The sequence below is a fragment of the Acomys minous genome, assembly GCF_964271855.1.
Source record: "Acomys minous genome assembly, chromosome: 16".
Classification (NCBI taxonomy): domain Eukaryota; kingdom Metazoa; phylum Chordata; class Mammalia; order Rodentia; family Muridae; genus Acomys; species Acomys minous.
This window is the reverse complement of record NC_140498.1, coordinates 7,102,241-7,116,710: the sequence shown is the minus strand read 5'-3', so window position 1 is coordinate 7,116,710 and position 14,470 is coordinate 7,102,241. Positions and strand designations below refer to the sequence as shown.

At 50.5% G+C, this 14,470-nt stretch overlaps 1 protein-coding gene across 5 annotated transcripts in view; it reads right to left on the bottom strand.

The window, feature by feature from the left end:
* ARHGAP44 (Rho GTPase activating protein 44) overlaps positions 1 to 14,470 on the bottom strand; it is a 157,361-nt gene that overhangs the window by 8,765 nt on the left and 134,126 nt on the right. For 2 of the 5 annotated variants that reach the window (XM_084762833.1, XM_084762835.1), the window contains exons 14-18: positions 12,466 to 12,579; positions 11,847 to 11,938; positions 10,594 to 10,774; positions 2,548 to 2,565; positions 1,519 to 1,746 (exon numbers count right to left, since the gene is read on the bottom strand). In XM_084762833.1, the coding sequence (XP_084618959.1) occupies positions 1,519 to 1,746; positions 2,548 to 2,565; positions 10,594 to 10,774; positions 11,847 to 11,938; positions 12,466 to 12,579 (633 nt within the window). The remainder of the gene's footprint in view (positions 1 to 1,518; positions 1,747 to 2,547; positions 2,566 to 10,593; positions 10,775 to 11,846; positions 11,939 to 12,465; positions 12,580 to 14,470) is intronic. The other 3 variants (XM_084762836.1, XM_084762834.1, XM_084762837.1) reach the window with 3 other exon arrangements.

Sequence of the window (14,470 nt, the reverse complement as noted above, 5' to 3'; positions counted from 1 at the left end):
AACCAGTGAACAATTGGACACATGTGGCACCTCTATTTGCTGTCCTCAACTAGGGAATTCTAAGCCATTCGGAAACCCAACTCGTTCGTTCCTTCACTATTGCATACGAAAGCCAAGAGATCTTCCTAGGGTCACCCTTCCCAGCAAGGGCTGACAATACAAGCTCTGCTGCCATACTTCTGGTTGTGGCTCTACAGGCAAAGGGGACTTCTTTAGTGTGCTTGACTTTAGCGATACTCCCCCCCCCCCACATACACAGAAGTGCTCCCGATGGCCACCAATGAGTCACACATAGCCCTGGAAGGTCTGCAGAGTCTGGGGGAAATCCATCCTCATAGAGTTTTATGACACAGGTGCACCGCACAGCATCTCCTTTGTAAGATGGCAATGCATGTAATGCAGAGGAGTATTGCAAGAGGGGACCACCTCAGCCAGTCTGGTCATCTCTCTCTCCTCTTGATCAGCTTGTGGGGCCCACTGTTGCCAGCCTCTCCGTCTCCATGCTCCCACAGCCCCCCAAGAACCCAGAATCCTGCAGGTGCACAGCCAGCCTCGGTTCTCTGGGCTACAGGCCTCAGCAAGCTCCTTAGCATACCCAGTGCTGGGAGCCCCTCCCCAGATGTAGGACTGTCTCTTTTGCCCTTTGTCACGTTTATAGTTTGAAATGGAATTACGTTCTACTCATGAAAGGAAGCAAGTGATAAAAAGAGATCTGCAGTCTCATTTAGGAATAGTCTTAAGTTAAAGGGCCGGGCGAGCTCAGCACCCCTCCACCCAGTGTCCAGGAAGGAGTGTGCCTCTTTAGCACAGCGATCGTAGCCCAAGCAGTCTCTCTACTTCTCTGGTTGCTGCATGAGAAGAGAAACAACCACCCTCACATTGCTGCTCCCACTTCTAAGTCTTGTCCTCTGCCATGTATGTACGGTGTCCCTTCCGTACACCCTGGGCCACAATGCGCTCCGTGAGGCATGAGATGTGTGGCAGAAATCATGTTGCTAGAACTGGGCAGAGAAAGTTCTGGTAATGTTCACTGAACTGTTCATGGAACAGATGTTCTCTTTCTTCTCTGAAAGGCAACCCTACCACATAGCTTGCTTGCAGGTCACCAGGCCCAGAGTGACTGCTACCTTTACACCTCTGGTTCGCACTTATTTTAGTAGTAAAAATGCCCCCTACAGACTTAAAGGCAGAAGGGAGAAACACTAGCATCCTAAAGTTCGAACCAGGGAACAAATGCAGGCACCAGAAGAGGATACGTGGATGGTGGGAAGTCCCCAGCAGGTTCTAGAGAAATGCCACTTTTCTATGTCTGCTTGGGTATGCTGTGTTTTGGAAAGCCTGGACGTCACGTGGTAATCCAGGGCAGGCCATGCAGATGGCTGGGTGCTGACAGGATGCAGAAAGCCAAACATGAATGCTTAGATGTGGGGATGAGTGGATCCAGGAGGCCTGGAGCGGGAGCCAAAGCCCAGGCAACCCAGCACACATGCCAGCCTTCCATGACAGGGCTGGGCTTACCTGGGGCGCTCGGGGGTGGGCTGCAGGCTGGCACCTGATGGAGAGAGCGCAGGAGCTGGAGTGGCAGGGCTGTCTGGGCCCTGCTCCGGCAGGGGTGATGGCAGGGGTGCAGCCAGCTCGGAGGGTGGGGCGGGAGGCTGCATGGAAGGCGGGGCGCAGGATGCTTTCCGGCCAGCAGAGGAGCCTCTTCGAGCCACCCAAGATGTGTCCATGACCCTCACACCCATGCTGGCGAGGGACACAAAGACATCTGCTTACCCACTTGTGACAGGCGACATATTCCCTCCCCCACAAAGCGGAGACATTCAAGCAATCTGTGTTGGGTGAGAGAGCAGCAGGCTTAGCACCCTCCTGGGCCCTGGGAAGCCATGCCCACAGTGGAGAGGTCTGGCTAGTGCCACTCCAGTGCCTGGGCTGCTGGGGATCTGCTGACATGCAGCCCCGCAGCCCAGGCCTGGCACGAGCTGCCCTCCCACAGTGGAAGAAAAGCACAACAGGGCACAGCCAGCAGCTTGCATGTCCACAAGCTGTGCTTTTACCCTCTGCCAAAGCCAGCAGGCCCTGGGATGATGGCCCCCGAAGCATCCTAGGTGTGGAACTCAAGCTGTCCTCAGAGCAGAATGTGGCCTACCTGATGAGGCAAGGGAAACGTTCCTCCCGTGTGAGATGACAGTGGGTGGGACAGGGACAGACAGCACCAGTCTAGGACATGGACCAACCAGCAGGGGGCTTCTAAATGCATTCTTTTTGCAACGTGGGGTCTAGCCCCAGCTTTGCCACTACTGGGGGCCCTGTCAAGGCATGACCTTTGTAGGCCACAGCTGCTTATCTACATAGCATGGAAGGAGCTGCTCATGCCTCTGGTCCCTCCAGGCTCAGAGTCTATTTTGATGATGGAAACACAGCTCCGAGTAAGTCAGCCAAGCAACCAAACACGGCACATTCACCCTCTTGCTGAGCTCGCTACCACACAGCTTGCTTGCTTGAAGAAACTGAAAGTGACCTCATAGCTACCAGAGGATACTGTACCTTTGGATTTTCCTAAGGCTGCAGGGACAGAAACATACAGATATTAGTGCCAATGAATCTATGTCTTCCTTTGGACACAGAGGTGTTGTGTCTCTAGGGGGTTTCCTGTCAGAGTCCTGATGAAGGGCTCCTATAGTGTGATGACTACTGTTTAGCTGGTCTCCAGGCTTCTCCTGGGTCTACACAAGCCACAGCCATGCAGGCAAATAGAGAAGAGCGGCTGAGTGAACAGACAGGGCTATGGGGTGATGGGCTCATTGGGGAACCAGGCATCTGCTTGTTTCCAAGTCACATGGACACAGAAGGCAGTTAGTGCCCGTCATCTGGTCCAACGGACCTGGTCCAGTGTCCTTAGGCAAAAGCTTTAGTCCTTAGGCAACTGTGTGGAGGGACACAGGAACATCCCTGTCTCTGGTGCTTATCGGCACAGTAAGGTGAAAATAAGAGCATATTCTCCTCACTCAATGGTTGGAAGCACTGAGCTATTACACCATGGGGTCCTGTCTGTGTAGAATGGTCACAGTTACCTCGTAGAGGCGCCACAAGACAGAAGACCAACTCAGACACTGAAAAGAGTTGTAACTGGTGGAATGGCTCCTTGAAGGAAGTGTGCCTCAGCATGGACCTGTGGTGAGGGAAGCTGTGCAGGTGCAACTGGACAACCTTGGGCTGCTGTCAGCTCCCTGAGCCTTTCACGCCTAGTGTCATGGCTGACCTTCCTCAGGTCCCCTGAGGGCTTGAAGGAGGCATCTTAGAACAGAGGGGGAGTATCTCTTTCCCAGGATTCACTGGCTTTCAAGTCATCTGGAATGAACACCTTCCTTCATAGAGCATCCAGAAAAATCTTTGGAAGGTCTCTAAACTCTGGGGCACAGACAAGGCAGTGTGCATCTCCTAATAGTCACGGCAGGCCAAGGAGGATCAGAAAAAAAAAAAAAAGGCAGAGGACTTATTCTTGCACAAGGGGGCGGGCTGATGACACTTCACTGCAGGAGGTCAGGCACAAGAATCCTGAAGTCCCACCCCAGCCCCCCACACCACATTCTCTTCTGCTTAGAAGGCCCTTCCCTCATCAGGGAGAGGAAGCAAGGTTCTGAGAAGCAGGGATGTGGTGAGGGAGGGTGGAGGGGGGGTGGGGTTAGAAGCTTTTCCTTTTTGAGGGCCGCTTCCAACACTAGGAACCGCAGACTCAGACTCCAGGTAGGTACTGAGCAAGCCCTGGTAATTATGCCTGGCAAATGCCAGCAATTGAGACCTACAAGCTGAGTGCACCCAGCCACCTTCACTAGAGGCTGCTGGACCACGCCGCTCACCCTTTTTCTGCCTGTCAAAGAGGTAGAATATTGTGGGTCCCGTGAACACACATACTATGCCCACTGACATTTTCAAGTCGTTAGATAAATCTTGGAGTGACTCCATAGCAAAGGTGGCAGCTACATTTGCAGGTACCTAAACATTTGTTTACACTCAAGGGAGCAAGCTGCTGACAATGTGTGTCTGAGTGTCCCAGATAAACTCAGCCCAAAGGCAGCGATGAGAAAGCCACCAAGAACTCCGGTGCACACAGACAAGAGGGATCCAACCAGATGTTTGTATCAACGGTTCACAAGTCTCTGCTCACTGCTGTCTCAAAAGAGAGATCAGAACAGAAGTGGGAGTTATAGCAAGCTGACTCCAGTGGGTACTGCTGGGGGAAATTCAAAGCTAATATGGAAGCTCCAGCACCCCCAAGACTCCCTCTTGTGAAGAGAATTCAGCCTTAGAAAAGGGGGGGGGGGCAAATATTGGTTAAGAGGAGACACCAAGAAGCTATGGTTGAGAAATCTATGAACAGGAAGCACACAATGAGCCCCAGGGAGGCCTCCTGGAGTGCCATGCTCTGGCTCCTCAGCGCCTCTCCTGGGGAAGCAGGAGGAACCTGCAGAGTCTGAGAGCCAAGGGTGTGATGCCTGGTTCCCACTGCTGTTCCGTAAGCAAAGAGCAGCCAGGCAACCTGGAGTGTCTCCGCTGCTCACTGGGAGCATGCCTGTAGTCTTCATTCATTCCTCTCTGCCTACCAGAACCTCCCATTTATGTCTTTGTTATTATAGGCTTTTTTTTTTGACATAAAGTCTCATGGAGTACAGGTTGGACCTCCACCCCCTAAGCACTGGCATTACAAGTGTACAGCCATGTACATCATGCACAGCCAAGCACCATTTGCATGAGCTTTGCTGTAAGGCACACTTTGGAGTTTTAATTGAGGCTTTCACAAAGAATAGGTTCTGAGATGATCCATGCCTCTATTTCCAGGTAGACCAGTTACTGACTCGTTCTAACTCTTTCCTCGTAGAATGCGGCAAACACCTCCCTCCTGCCTCCAGCGTCCATGAGGGAAACTTAGCAATACAGGACCAATGACAGATCTGGCACCTTCATAGCTCTGCCTGGCGGCAGAGGCTAAGTAGTGACAGGATAGGTTGTGCATGAGTGAGAGAGATGGTGCTTTGGCTTGAGGAGGCCTGTATATAGTGTGCCCTGTGAGAATGTGGTAAAAGATGCTAGGGTCTGGTGGAACCTTCAAGAACCGGGACCTTAGCACAAGGTGATGGTGTCACAAGTGACGCCATCCTCAGAAGGAACTGAGGAAGCTCGGATGGGTCCCTGCATAGTCCCTGAACCCTTCTCTGGCTTCCTGCCTTGCCATGTCATCTCTTACTCTCACATGCAGTCCTACTGCCATCTGCCATGAGATGCAGCCAAGGGACCCTCACTATCGCCAAGCTGAGGCTGGCACCATGTCTTTGAAGCCCCGGAGCTATGAGTTATGTAAAACTCTTTTCTTTATATATTACCCAGCTGCCCCCCCCCCAGCATTTAGTTACAGCAACAGAAAAATAAACTGATACAAACACAAAGTATGTCTAAGAAGGGGTGTGCCCAGCTACAAAAAATGGTATTTTATCAGGTGATGTGGTAGACACTTGTGGTGACTACATCTCCTCCTCTGTTCAGGGAAGCAGAGTGGGATTTGGGGGCAGTAAATTTTGGCATGAACCCCAGACTTGCCAATTATTAGCTATATGATACAGATACAAGTGAGTGACCTCCAAATGTCCTTTGTAAAGTAAGAATGACACACTATCCCTTGGGGATGTTTATAGAATAATGAACATAACCATAAGACCCTCAGCCCTAGGAGGCCAGGCACGGGCTAAGCATACTTTGTCTGAAGACCTGGCATGTGGAACGTTTCAAATCCCAAAGCTCTGTGAGCTGCTGAGGATGTCAGAAACTGTATGCTTGACCACCAGTGCTGACTCGCAGGAAAAAATGCTGTGTAAAATGACCTTCCGGATATAGATGTAAAACATACTTCATTTTTATTCTTGGGTCACACTCCCCAAGATGTTTCATGTTTTTAATCATATCCTCAAACATTTGGAATATGTCTGGTCCTAAACTGGTTTGATAAAAGACGTACAACCCTGAGGAAGAATCAGCAGTGGTAATATCCTGACACTCCATATGACTTTAAAAAACCGTCTAAACAGGTATGGTGGCACATACGTTTAATGCCAGACTCGGGAGGTAGAGGTAGGCAGATCTCTGAGTTCAAGCCTAGTCCGTACAGCAAGTTCTAGGTCAACCAAAGCTACATGAGGAGACTTTGTCTAAGCTCGAGAAAGAAGGCATAGGCAGTGTTTACTGAAGGCAGAAGGAGGGTATTGTTTTTGGTGACTTGGGGATGGCATGGCATGGAGACACTGGGAAGACACCAGCTGGGGTAAACAGCTGCCATTGGAGTTCTTCCTTCCCTAGCCATGAAGCATGGAGGAAGGCTGGCTCAGAGCCTCTCTTCCTTATGTAGCTTTGTTCTGTAGGGCTCTGGCCTGTTAGCCCAGCCGAGATAGGTTTCTGAGGGAGGAATCCTGGCAGCCTAACAGAAGAGGGACTGAAAACAAGGCAGAGATGTACACAGCCCCACCCCGGCATGGCTGGGATGTGTCTTCCCAAGGTCTGTCTGCTGAAAGCCTGATCTCTGGCCTCCGGCCCTCTAAGGAGATGGTGAGACCATTAGGAGCTGGTCCTGCAGAAGGACACTAGGCTAACCAGCAGCAGGCCTTAGGAGAAGCTACCTAGACCTCTCCTCTTCCTTTCTCTGGGCTGCCTCTGCTGTGAACTTTATGTATTGAGACCCAAAGGCAAAGGGGCCAAGCAACAGTTTCAGCTCTCAAACCGTTATCCACAATAAGCCTCCTTCTACCTCAGTTTACTGTCTCTGGTATTCAGTTACGATAGCAGAGACCTGACTGTCACAGCCGTGGGTTTCAGTGCTCAGCCCTGGACGGACGGCAGGTAGGCAGAGGAGGCGGGGATAAGGACTGTCATCTTGGCTGAAAGTTTCACCAGAGAACAAAGTGACAGAGGACAGGGGACCCTGCTATGAAGGAACACACCCTCCCTGCCTACAGAATGGGTTATAAGTTATAGAAAGCCTTTATGAGCCTCAGGTGCCTTTGACCAGTTCAGCTTCAGCAATTTCTCTCTAGGAGATGCTTGGACTCAGCACCAGCTCCATCCCCTGACTGAGTGTTCCCAGAGGCACAGTAAAAACCTACAAGGCTAGTCTCACAAGTTCCAAAACATGCCTTCTGCCTCTCAGCCAAGAGCACCACTGTGGCCAGCTCAGATGCCACTGGAGGCCACTGAGACACCGGCACTATCTGCTGCCATCTTTCCCACAGTGCTGCTCGCTGGCAGCTGCAGCAAACTGGTTTGTTAGGCTCCTGCAGCTACTGTGACAGGCGACACAAAATCAGCACATGACACATATACACACAGACAGTTCTGGAAGCAGATTCTAGATTCTCTATCCCTGTGATCCTTGCAGCAGCAGCGCTGTGGTCCTTTCAGGGGCTTTAGGGGACATGTGTTCAGCTTCTGTTCCAGCCTCTGGAGTCAGCTAACCTTCAGGTCTCAGTTCCACCTTCACAGCTCTAGTGCAATGACGCACCGTGCCTCCCTCCCGTGACCGAGGTCCTACAGCTAAGAAGCAGTTCAACTTCCCACTCCAAAAATCCTCACTTTAATCACTTCTGCAAAGACTTTTTTTTTTCTTCAGAATAAAGTCATATATCCAGGCTGCAGGCTTGGGCCCTGTATCTGTGGGTGGCCATCATCCTGTGTGTCATGACAAAAGCCACAGACGTGAACTCCTGACTCTCACCCGTGACTCACTGAAGACATTCCACTTGCGGTATCATGAGTCAGAAAGGCTCCCTGACCAGACCCGTGAGGGACAATCTGCTTTACGTGACATCTAGGGTTTAGAAGCCATTGGCCCAAAAGATGCTCGAGACACTGATGGAAACCTTCCTACTTCTGCCCAATTTAACCAGTTTATCTATTCAAACTTTTCTGATTTTTAGTAGCAGGTTTATTGGCATATGGTTTATACTTTCTTTTAATCTTGGGCAAAAACCTTCAACAACCCCTATTTGATGTGTCAGCATTTCAATGGGCAACTTAAAGACTTTAATGTTTTTCTCAAGATATTTTAAAAGCCCAGATATGGGGACAGATGTCAAGAATTGGTGACTATTGCTGGTACTCAGAGGATGTACAATGTTCTCCTCCTCCCCTTCCTCCTCCTCCTCCTCTTCCTCTTCCTCCTCCTCCTCCAACAACAACAATAACTGCAGGCTCTTCTTTATTTCAAAGTTCAGAACTGACTGTCATATCAAGAAATCGGTTACTGGGCAATTTCAGTTTTGTCTGAACATCGCAGAGTGTCCTTACAAACTATGAGGGCCATGATATCACAGTCTCATAGGACTGTCATGTGTGAGAGCTATCATGGCTCGCTTGTTACATGTGGAACATGGCTTCACATCATGCCCTGTGAGACAGCTTTTTGAGGGGTGGCGTCAACTATGTTTTCTAGCTAATTGTCTGTGGAATACAAAGTTTAAAACACACATAATATATATTTTACTTCATATGTTGCAGTAATACATAGACTGTAGGGTAGATGGTAGAAATACAATTTTAATTTATAAACTTAGAGTGTATGTGTGTGTGTGTGTGTGTGTGTGTGTGTGTGTGTGTGTGTGTACGTGCGTATGCAAATGTACCACAGTACAGGTGTGACAGTCAGAGAACAACTTGTGAGAGTGAGTTCTTTCCTTCTGGCTAAGCCAGCAGCAGCATCTGCAGGTGAGGGCACCCTGACAGTCTGGCATGGGGGTCACATGGGAACCTGGGCTGCTGCTGAGAATGAGGTTTAAAAGCATCACCCAATGAGCTGCCTGGTCCTCTGTCTTGCTCAGATTCTAGTTTTGCTACTCTTTTTGTTTGTTTGTTTGTTTGTTTGTTTGTAAACTTAAGACTTTTCTTTTCCACATTTGAATAGTGAAGAGTTTCTATTTTCGGTCTCCCTGCTAGATAGTGATCCGCACACAAACACTCCGCATACGCAAATAACCCCGTGCCTCACACATTACCTCCATTGAATAAGGCCACAAGCAGGGACCGTAACCCACTGAAGACAACTGCTCCATCATCCCCCACATACACACACATCACAGGATGCAGGCTTAGGGCTCCTCTGCAAATTCAGTCCCCAGTGCCAATGCCCATACAGAAGGAGGAGGGACAGTTCCACTCTTCCACAAGTCCCCCAACCCTTTCTGGCATTTGCCTTTGCAGCACAGCCTGGTGGTTCCAGGGCTGTGTGGGGGGAGGGGGGATGGGGGTGGGGTGGGTGGGAGGGGGATGGGGGGGGAGGGGGGTTGGGGTGGGGAGTAGGTCAAGCTGCTTTAGTTCCTGTCATCTGAGTTTCTGATACTCCAACTTGGTGCTCCATGTTCCCACCCTGAAGGAGCAGTTGTAGAAAGTGGCTCTGTGTGTAAGCCTTTAATTCCTAATCACAATTTACTTAATTGGTTGGCTTGGCAAGCCACGGTCATCCCCTCCCGCAGAAGGTGTACTGACACCCTTGCGGACTTCTGATGTCACTGAGCGGCTGCTCACCGTGACTAACTCACTGGAGTGGGTTGTGTAACCTGCCTATGCCTCTGTTGCTTACTAAGGCAATCATACTGTGTAATTAAACGTTATGTAAACTGATTTAATGGGAGCGTGGAGCGGCTGTACCTCCGCACGCTCGCACACTATGCTGGGTGTACTTGAACTGCATTCAAGTAGCCAGACCCCAAATGAACCTAGGAAACTGGTATACTTGGGCTACGCCTAGGCCCGGGGTCCCTTTGCAGCCTCACAGAGGAAATTATTCACCCAAGGCACTGTGTGTGGGAAAAAGTGGCTGGAGATGGCAGGTGGGCAGGTCCACGGTTAAGGTGAGGCCGGGGAGAGGCAGGGATGGCCACATAGTTGTACTTACTGGGTTTTGGAAGTTCTGCAGCACTGAGATTTATCTTCCTATAGACAAAGCATGAGCTGGGCCACCGGGCTACACGCCCAGCTACATGCCGGTGAATTCTGAGTCAGGATAAAGAGCTTAAGGGCCGGTGGTGTGGCTCAGCTGCCCCTAGTTTATCTAGCATGCACAAAGCCCCTGGTTCAATCCCCAGCACTGCCTAGAGCCAGGTATGTGGATACACACCTAGACGCCAGTACTTGGGAAGTGGAGACAGGAGGATTAAAAGTGTAAGTTCAACCCTGCCTATACAGTGTGTGGCTAGCCTGCGCTTATATGAGACTGTGCCTCAAAATAAATAAGATGAATATAAACAAAGTTTATGACCTAAAAAAAGTTCCCTTCATCAACCAATATCTCTTTACTTGCCAAGAACTATGGCAAGCCGGTCAGCTAAGGAGGCTGTACTTACCTCTGGCCCAGAGGGAAGCAGGCCAAAGAAAACTGCCCCAGACAGCACAGAGGAAAGCCCCAGAATGAGGACCCACCTGTATTGCTACAGGCAACCTCAGGGTCATAGTAAGTACAGCCTTCCCGCCAAGGTTTTCTTAAATACACGCCCCACCCCCCGCCCCGCCTCCCAAAACCAGTATCACCGGTGCTGAAGAAGGGACACTAGCTCATACCCATCCTTCTTGTAAAACTCCAGCATCATGTTGTCTGTGGCAACGCTGAGGGGCCGGCGGGCCTGCTCTGGCTGGCGCCGGTCAGCAGGGTCCATGTCCGGGGAGGGCATCGAGCTGTAGTTGGCATTGTGGTTCACGTGGACCGGACTCCCGTAACTGCCTGTGATGTTGAACTCTACCTCTGCAGGGAGAAAGGATGGGTGCACGTGACCTCTCGTGACGGCACACCCTTCCTGGACAAGCTCATGTGCTGCCCTTCAGCAAGGTTCACCTCATGGTCCACATCTGCTAATCCACTGATACTAATTCGCCATATTGATCATCCACCAAGGGGACTGTGTGATCATCGGATCTGCCTTAAGAGAAGAAGATAACCAGGCCGGCCCTGACTGCCGAGCTATGACGCTGGGATCCCAGCCTTAGCAACATGTCACCCTCACATGAGTTAGCAGCTATTGACAGCTAAAAGCATGACATGAGGGATCAACATGTTGTTGTTTTAGCAAATATTACTACAATATACTCCATAAAATGATCACCACAGAGAAACGGAGGTGCAGTGGCACTTCCACGGCTCATAACATCTTGTAAATTCCCTTGTAGGAAGCTGCCTCAAGTGCCTAATTTTGAACCAGGAAAACACACACACACACACACACACACACACACACACACACACACACACATACACACACACATACACACATACACACACACACAATTCACTGCCTTGAAGCCCTGCTTTTATGTGCTGAGGAGCAAACTCAAAGAACACAGTTTAAGTCAGTGAGAAGGTAGCATCCAGGTGATCTCTGAGCCTTGAGCAGCTCCCCTCCCCCCCCCACCCCCGGCCCTGGCTCCCCCCATACCCATCAAACTCAGCCACCCTCTGCCTTTGGACCAGTTTCCCATGCTTTGCAGATGTGAATAAGCCACAGTGTGCATATTATATCAGGAGAATCCAGGGACATGACTAGCAGAGGGCATAGACACCTGGGTGACAGATGTCTCCTGGGCAGAGGTAGAGAGGGGAACAGCCAAGGCTCTACTCCTGTGCCTGGTGCATTTGTAGGTAGGTGTGTGCAGGGGGAGTGTGAACAAAGCCATCCAAAGCCTGGGTGCACTCCCCTGGCTTCACAGGCTTCAAGCTCATGGCGACCTTCCTGTCCCCATGTCTGCCCCTCTGTCCCCATGTCTGCCCCTCTGTCCCCACATCTGCCCCTCTGTCTCCACATGTGGGTGCTGACACGTACCCCCAGGGAAGAACCAGCCTGCATGCTGGATGATGGGTTCGATGATGCCAACAATCTGCAGCGAAACTGTGGTCATCATCTCGGTGATGTTCCTGAAAGCAGAGAAGGGCAGTGGGGTTAGCAGCTGAGGCAGGGGGACAGCGCCACGGTTTTCTGCGCACTACGCTTGAGAAAGAACCCTGGCCTGCAATTCTGCAGACCCAGCTCTATCAGCTGCTTCCCGGAAGCACCGTGAACTATATCACCCCTGGTTACCATACACTACCCATAAATGCTTCCTTAGCATGGTGAGGCTTGTCCCTTTCAAGCCTCAATGCAAAGACTTCCTAAGGAAGCCTCCAGAAGGCCCAGCAGATCTTGCTTTGCTTGGTGCCATCATGTCCCTTGCCCTCTTCTGTCACCCTCCATGGCCATTTAGGTTAGTCACAGAAGACCTTACTGAGACCCATAGCTCTGAGCCTGTCACTGAGGAAGACCTACAGGATTCTGTTCCTTCCCCTGACCCCAAGAAGGAGTAGGCCACAGGAGAAAATAACAGGCTCAGATGATCCAGGGCCCAGGCCTCCTGTGCTGCAGCCCATGCCTGGCAGCCTAGGGGGCCTCTCGTTCCTGTACTTACCCCTCTGATTGTGGCCACAGGAGGTTGGGTCCCAGGACGATTGCCATGTTACTGGGAGTCATCTTGTTTACATCCTGATATTCAGACAGTTTGGATAAAAATTTGATCAAGTATCTGAAAAGCAATTGGAAGAGTCGAGGGTTACTTCTGCAGGATGGAACAGAAACTTCTCCTGTGTAGAGCACTTCTGCCAAGGAGAGTCACAGATGCAGCAATCTATGAACAGGAAATGGAAATTCTAGGTTCTTTTCCCACAAGCAGACAGACCCAGAACTCAACCACTTAGATGCTCACATTGACTCCATCAGACAACTAAGAAGAAGCTCCGCCCGACCTTGGGCAAGCACCGGACGAGCAAGGTGCGGACCCTGCCGCCTGTCATCCTCCCTGTGTAACCAAAGCGTCTGTGGACATCCACACACTGGGGCGTTGTGAACCCTCCCTCAGGCTTCCTGGAAAGACCCAGTGAGCTCAGAACATGACCCAACAATTCCTAGAGAAATACGCCTGCACACAAGCTGCTAAAACGACATCCGAAGAGGCATTACCTGTAGTGGTCACAGAGCTGAGGCCACCCAAATGCCCTTCAAGAAGGGAGTGCATTCATGTAGGGTGTTAGGAAGGAAGTAAAACAACAACAACAACAAATGAAGATCTGACGCTTTCTGTCATGTTGATGAGGCCTGGAAATACAGCAGTCAAAAGGAGCCAGACACAAAGGCCACACGGTGCAGCTCTACCTCACTACGTGAAATATCCAGAATAGGAAAGTGCACAGTGCAGGAAGGTGGGTCAGTGGTTGCTCGGCTGCGCTGGGGGTGGTGCCGAATGGTGGTAGTGGGACCTGGGGTTCTTTTGGGAGTGATAAAGACACCTCACAACCAGACACTGTCAACAGGTACACAACTCTACAAATGTAGACTCGATGCCCAATGTCACCTTTAAAGAGGCAGTGGAGTGTGAATTATGTCTCGATAACACTAGTGTTTACAAAGAGAATGAAGAAGCTGCACACAAGGTAAACACCCCTGAAAACAGCTTGGGTGTGCAGCGATGAGAACACGCCTGCCCTCCCTAAGGGCCCCAGGACTATGTTTTCTTCTGGACTCCTAGCTACAGAAGGCTGTCTTCCTAAGCCCTTGGGTCACAACAAAGGAAGGTCCTTAGGGGATCTTAACCCCTCCCTCTTTTGGCAGCCCTGCAGACAGTGCTCCAGCCTTGGGGGTGGAGTCCAACCAAGTTGTCATCACCTTATTCCTGTACCAGCTCTACCCACAGCCTCTCCTGATTTGTCTTAACCTCCAAGAAGCATTCTAGGACTGGCTCAGGATGTGGGATCCGCGAGAACAGTTGACCTGGATCCTTGCCAAGGCTGAGGGTTGAAGTTGCCAACATGTAGTGAGTTGTACATATTTGACTTGTATCAGGACACTTTTTGGGGAGGGGGCGGGGGAGGTGTTTTTCGAGATAGGGTCTCTCTGTGTAACCTTGGCTGTCCTGGACTCACTTTGGCTTTTAAATACAAATTTTTAATAAAATATGACTATGGTTTGCTTCATCCATTTATAGGTGTACATTGACATAGTAGGAAGTACATCCACATTGATTGGCAACTGTCATGACCATCTACCCTTCCTCCAGGACCATTTGACCTTCTCATATCTAACCTGTACACATTAAATGATAACCCTGCATTCCCAACTGCCCAGCCCTGGCAACCAGCCACCTTCAGTACTGGTGACACCAACTACTCTCTCAGCTCCTCATATACACAGAACCAAATCTTTTTGTCCATGTCACTGTAAGAACCACTGTGCCACTGTATGTGCACACCACATTGGGCGTATCCGTTTATTTGCCTGGGAACACGGGTTATTTTCACTGTCTACAGTGAGTCTCGCCACTATGAGTGCAAGGCACACAAACACCCAGTCTCTGTTTTCCATTCCTTTGGGCATATGCTCTGAAGTGGAGCTGCCACGTCAGATGGTAATTCAGGGCTTAG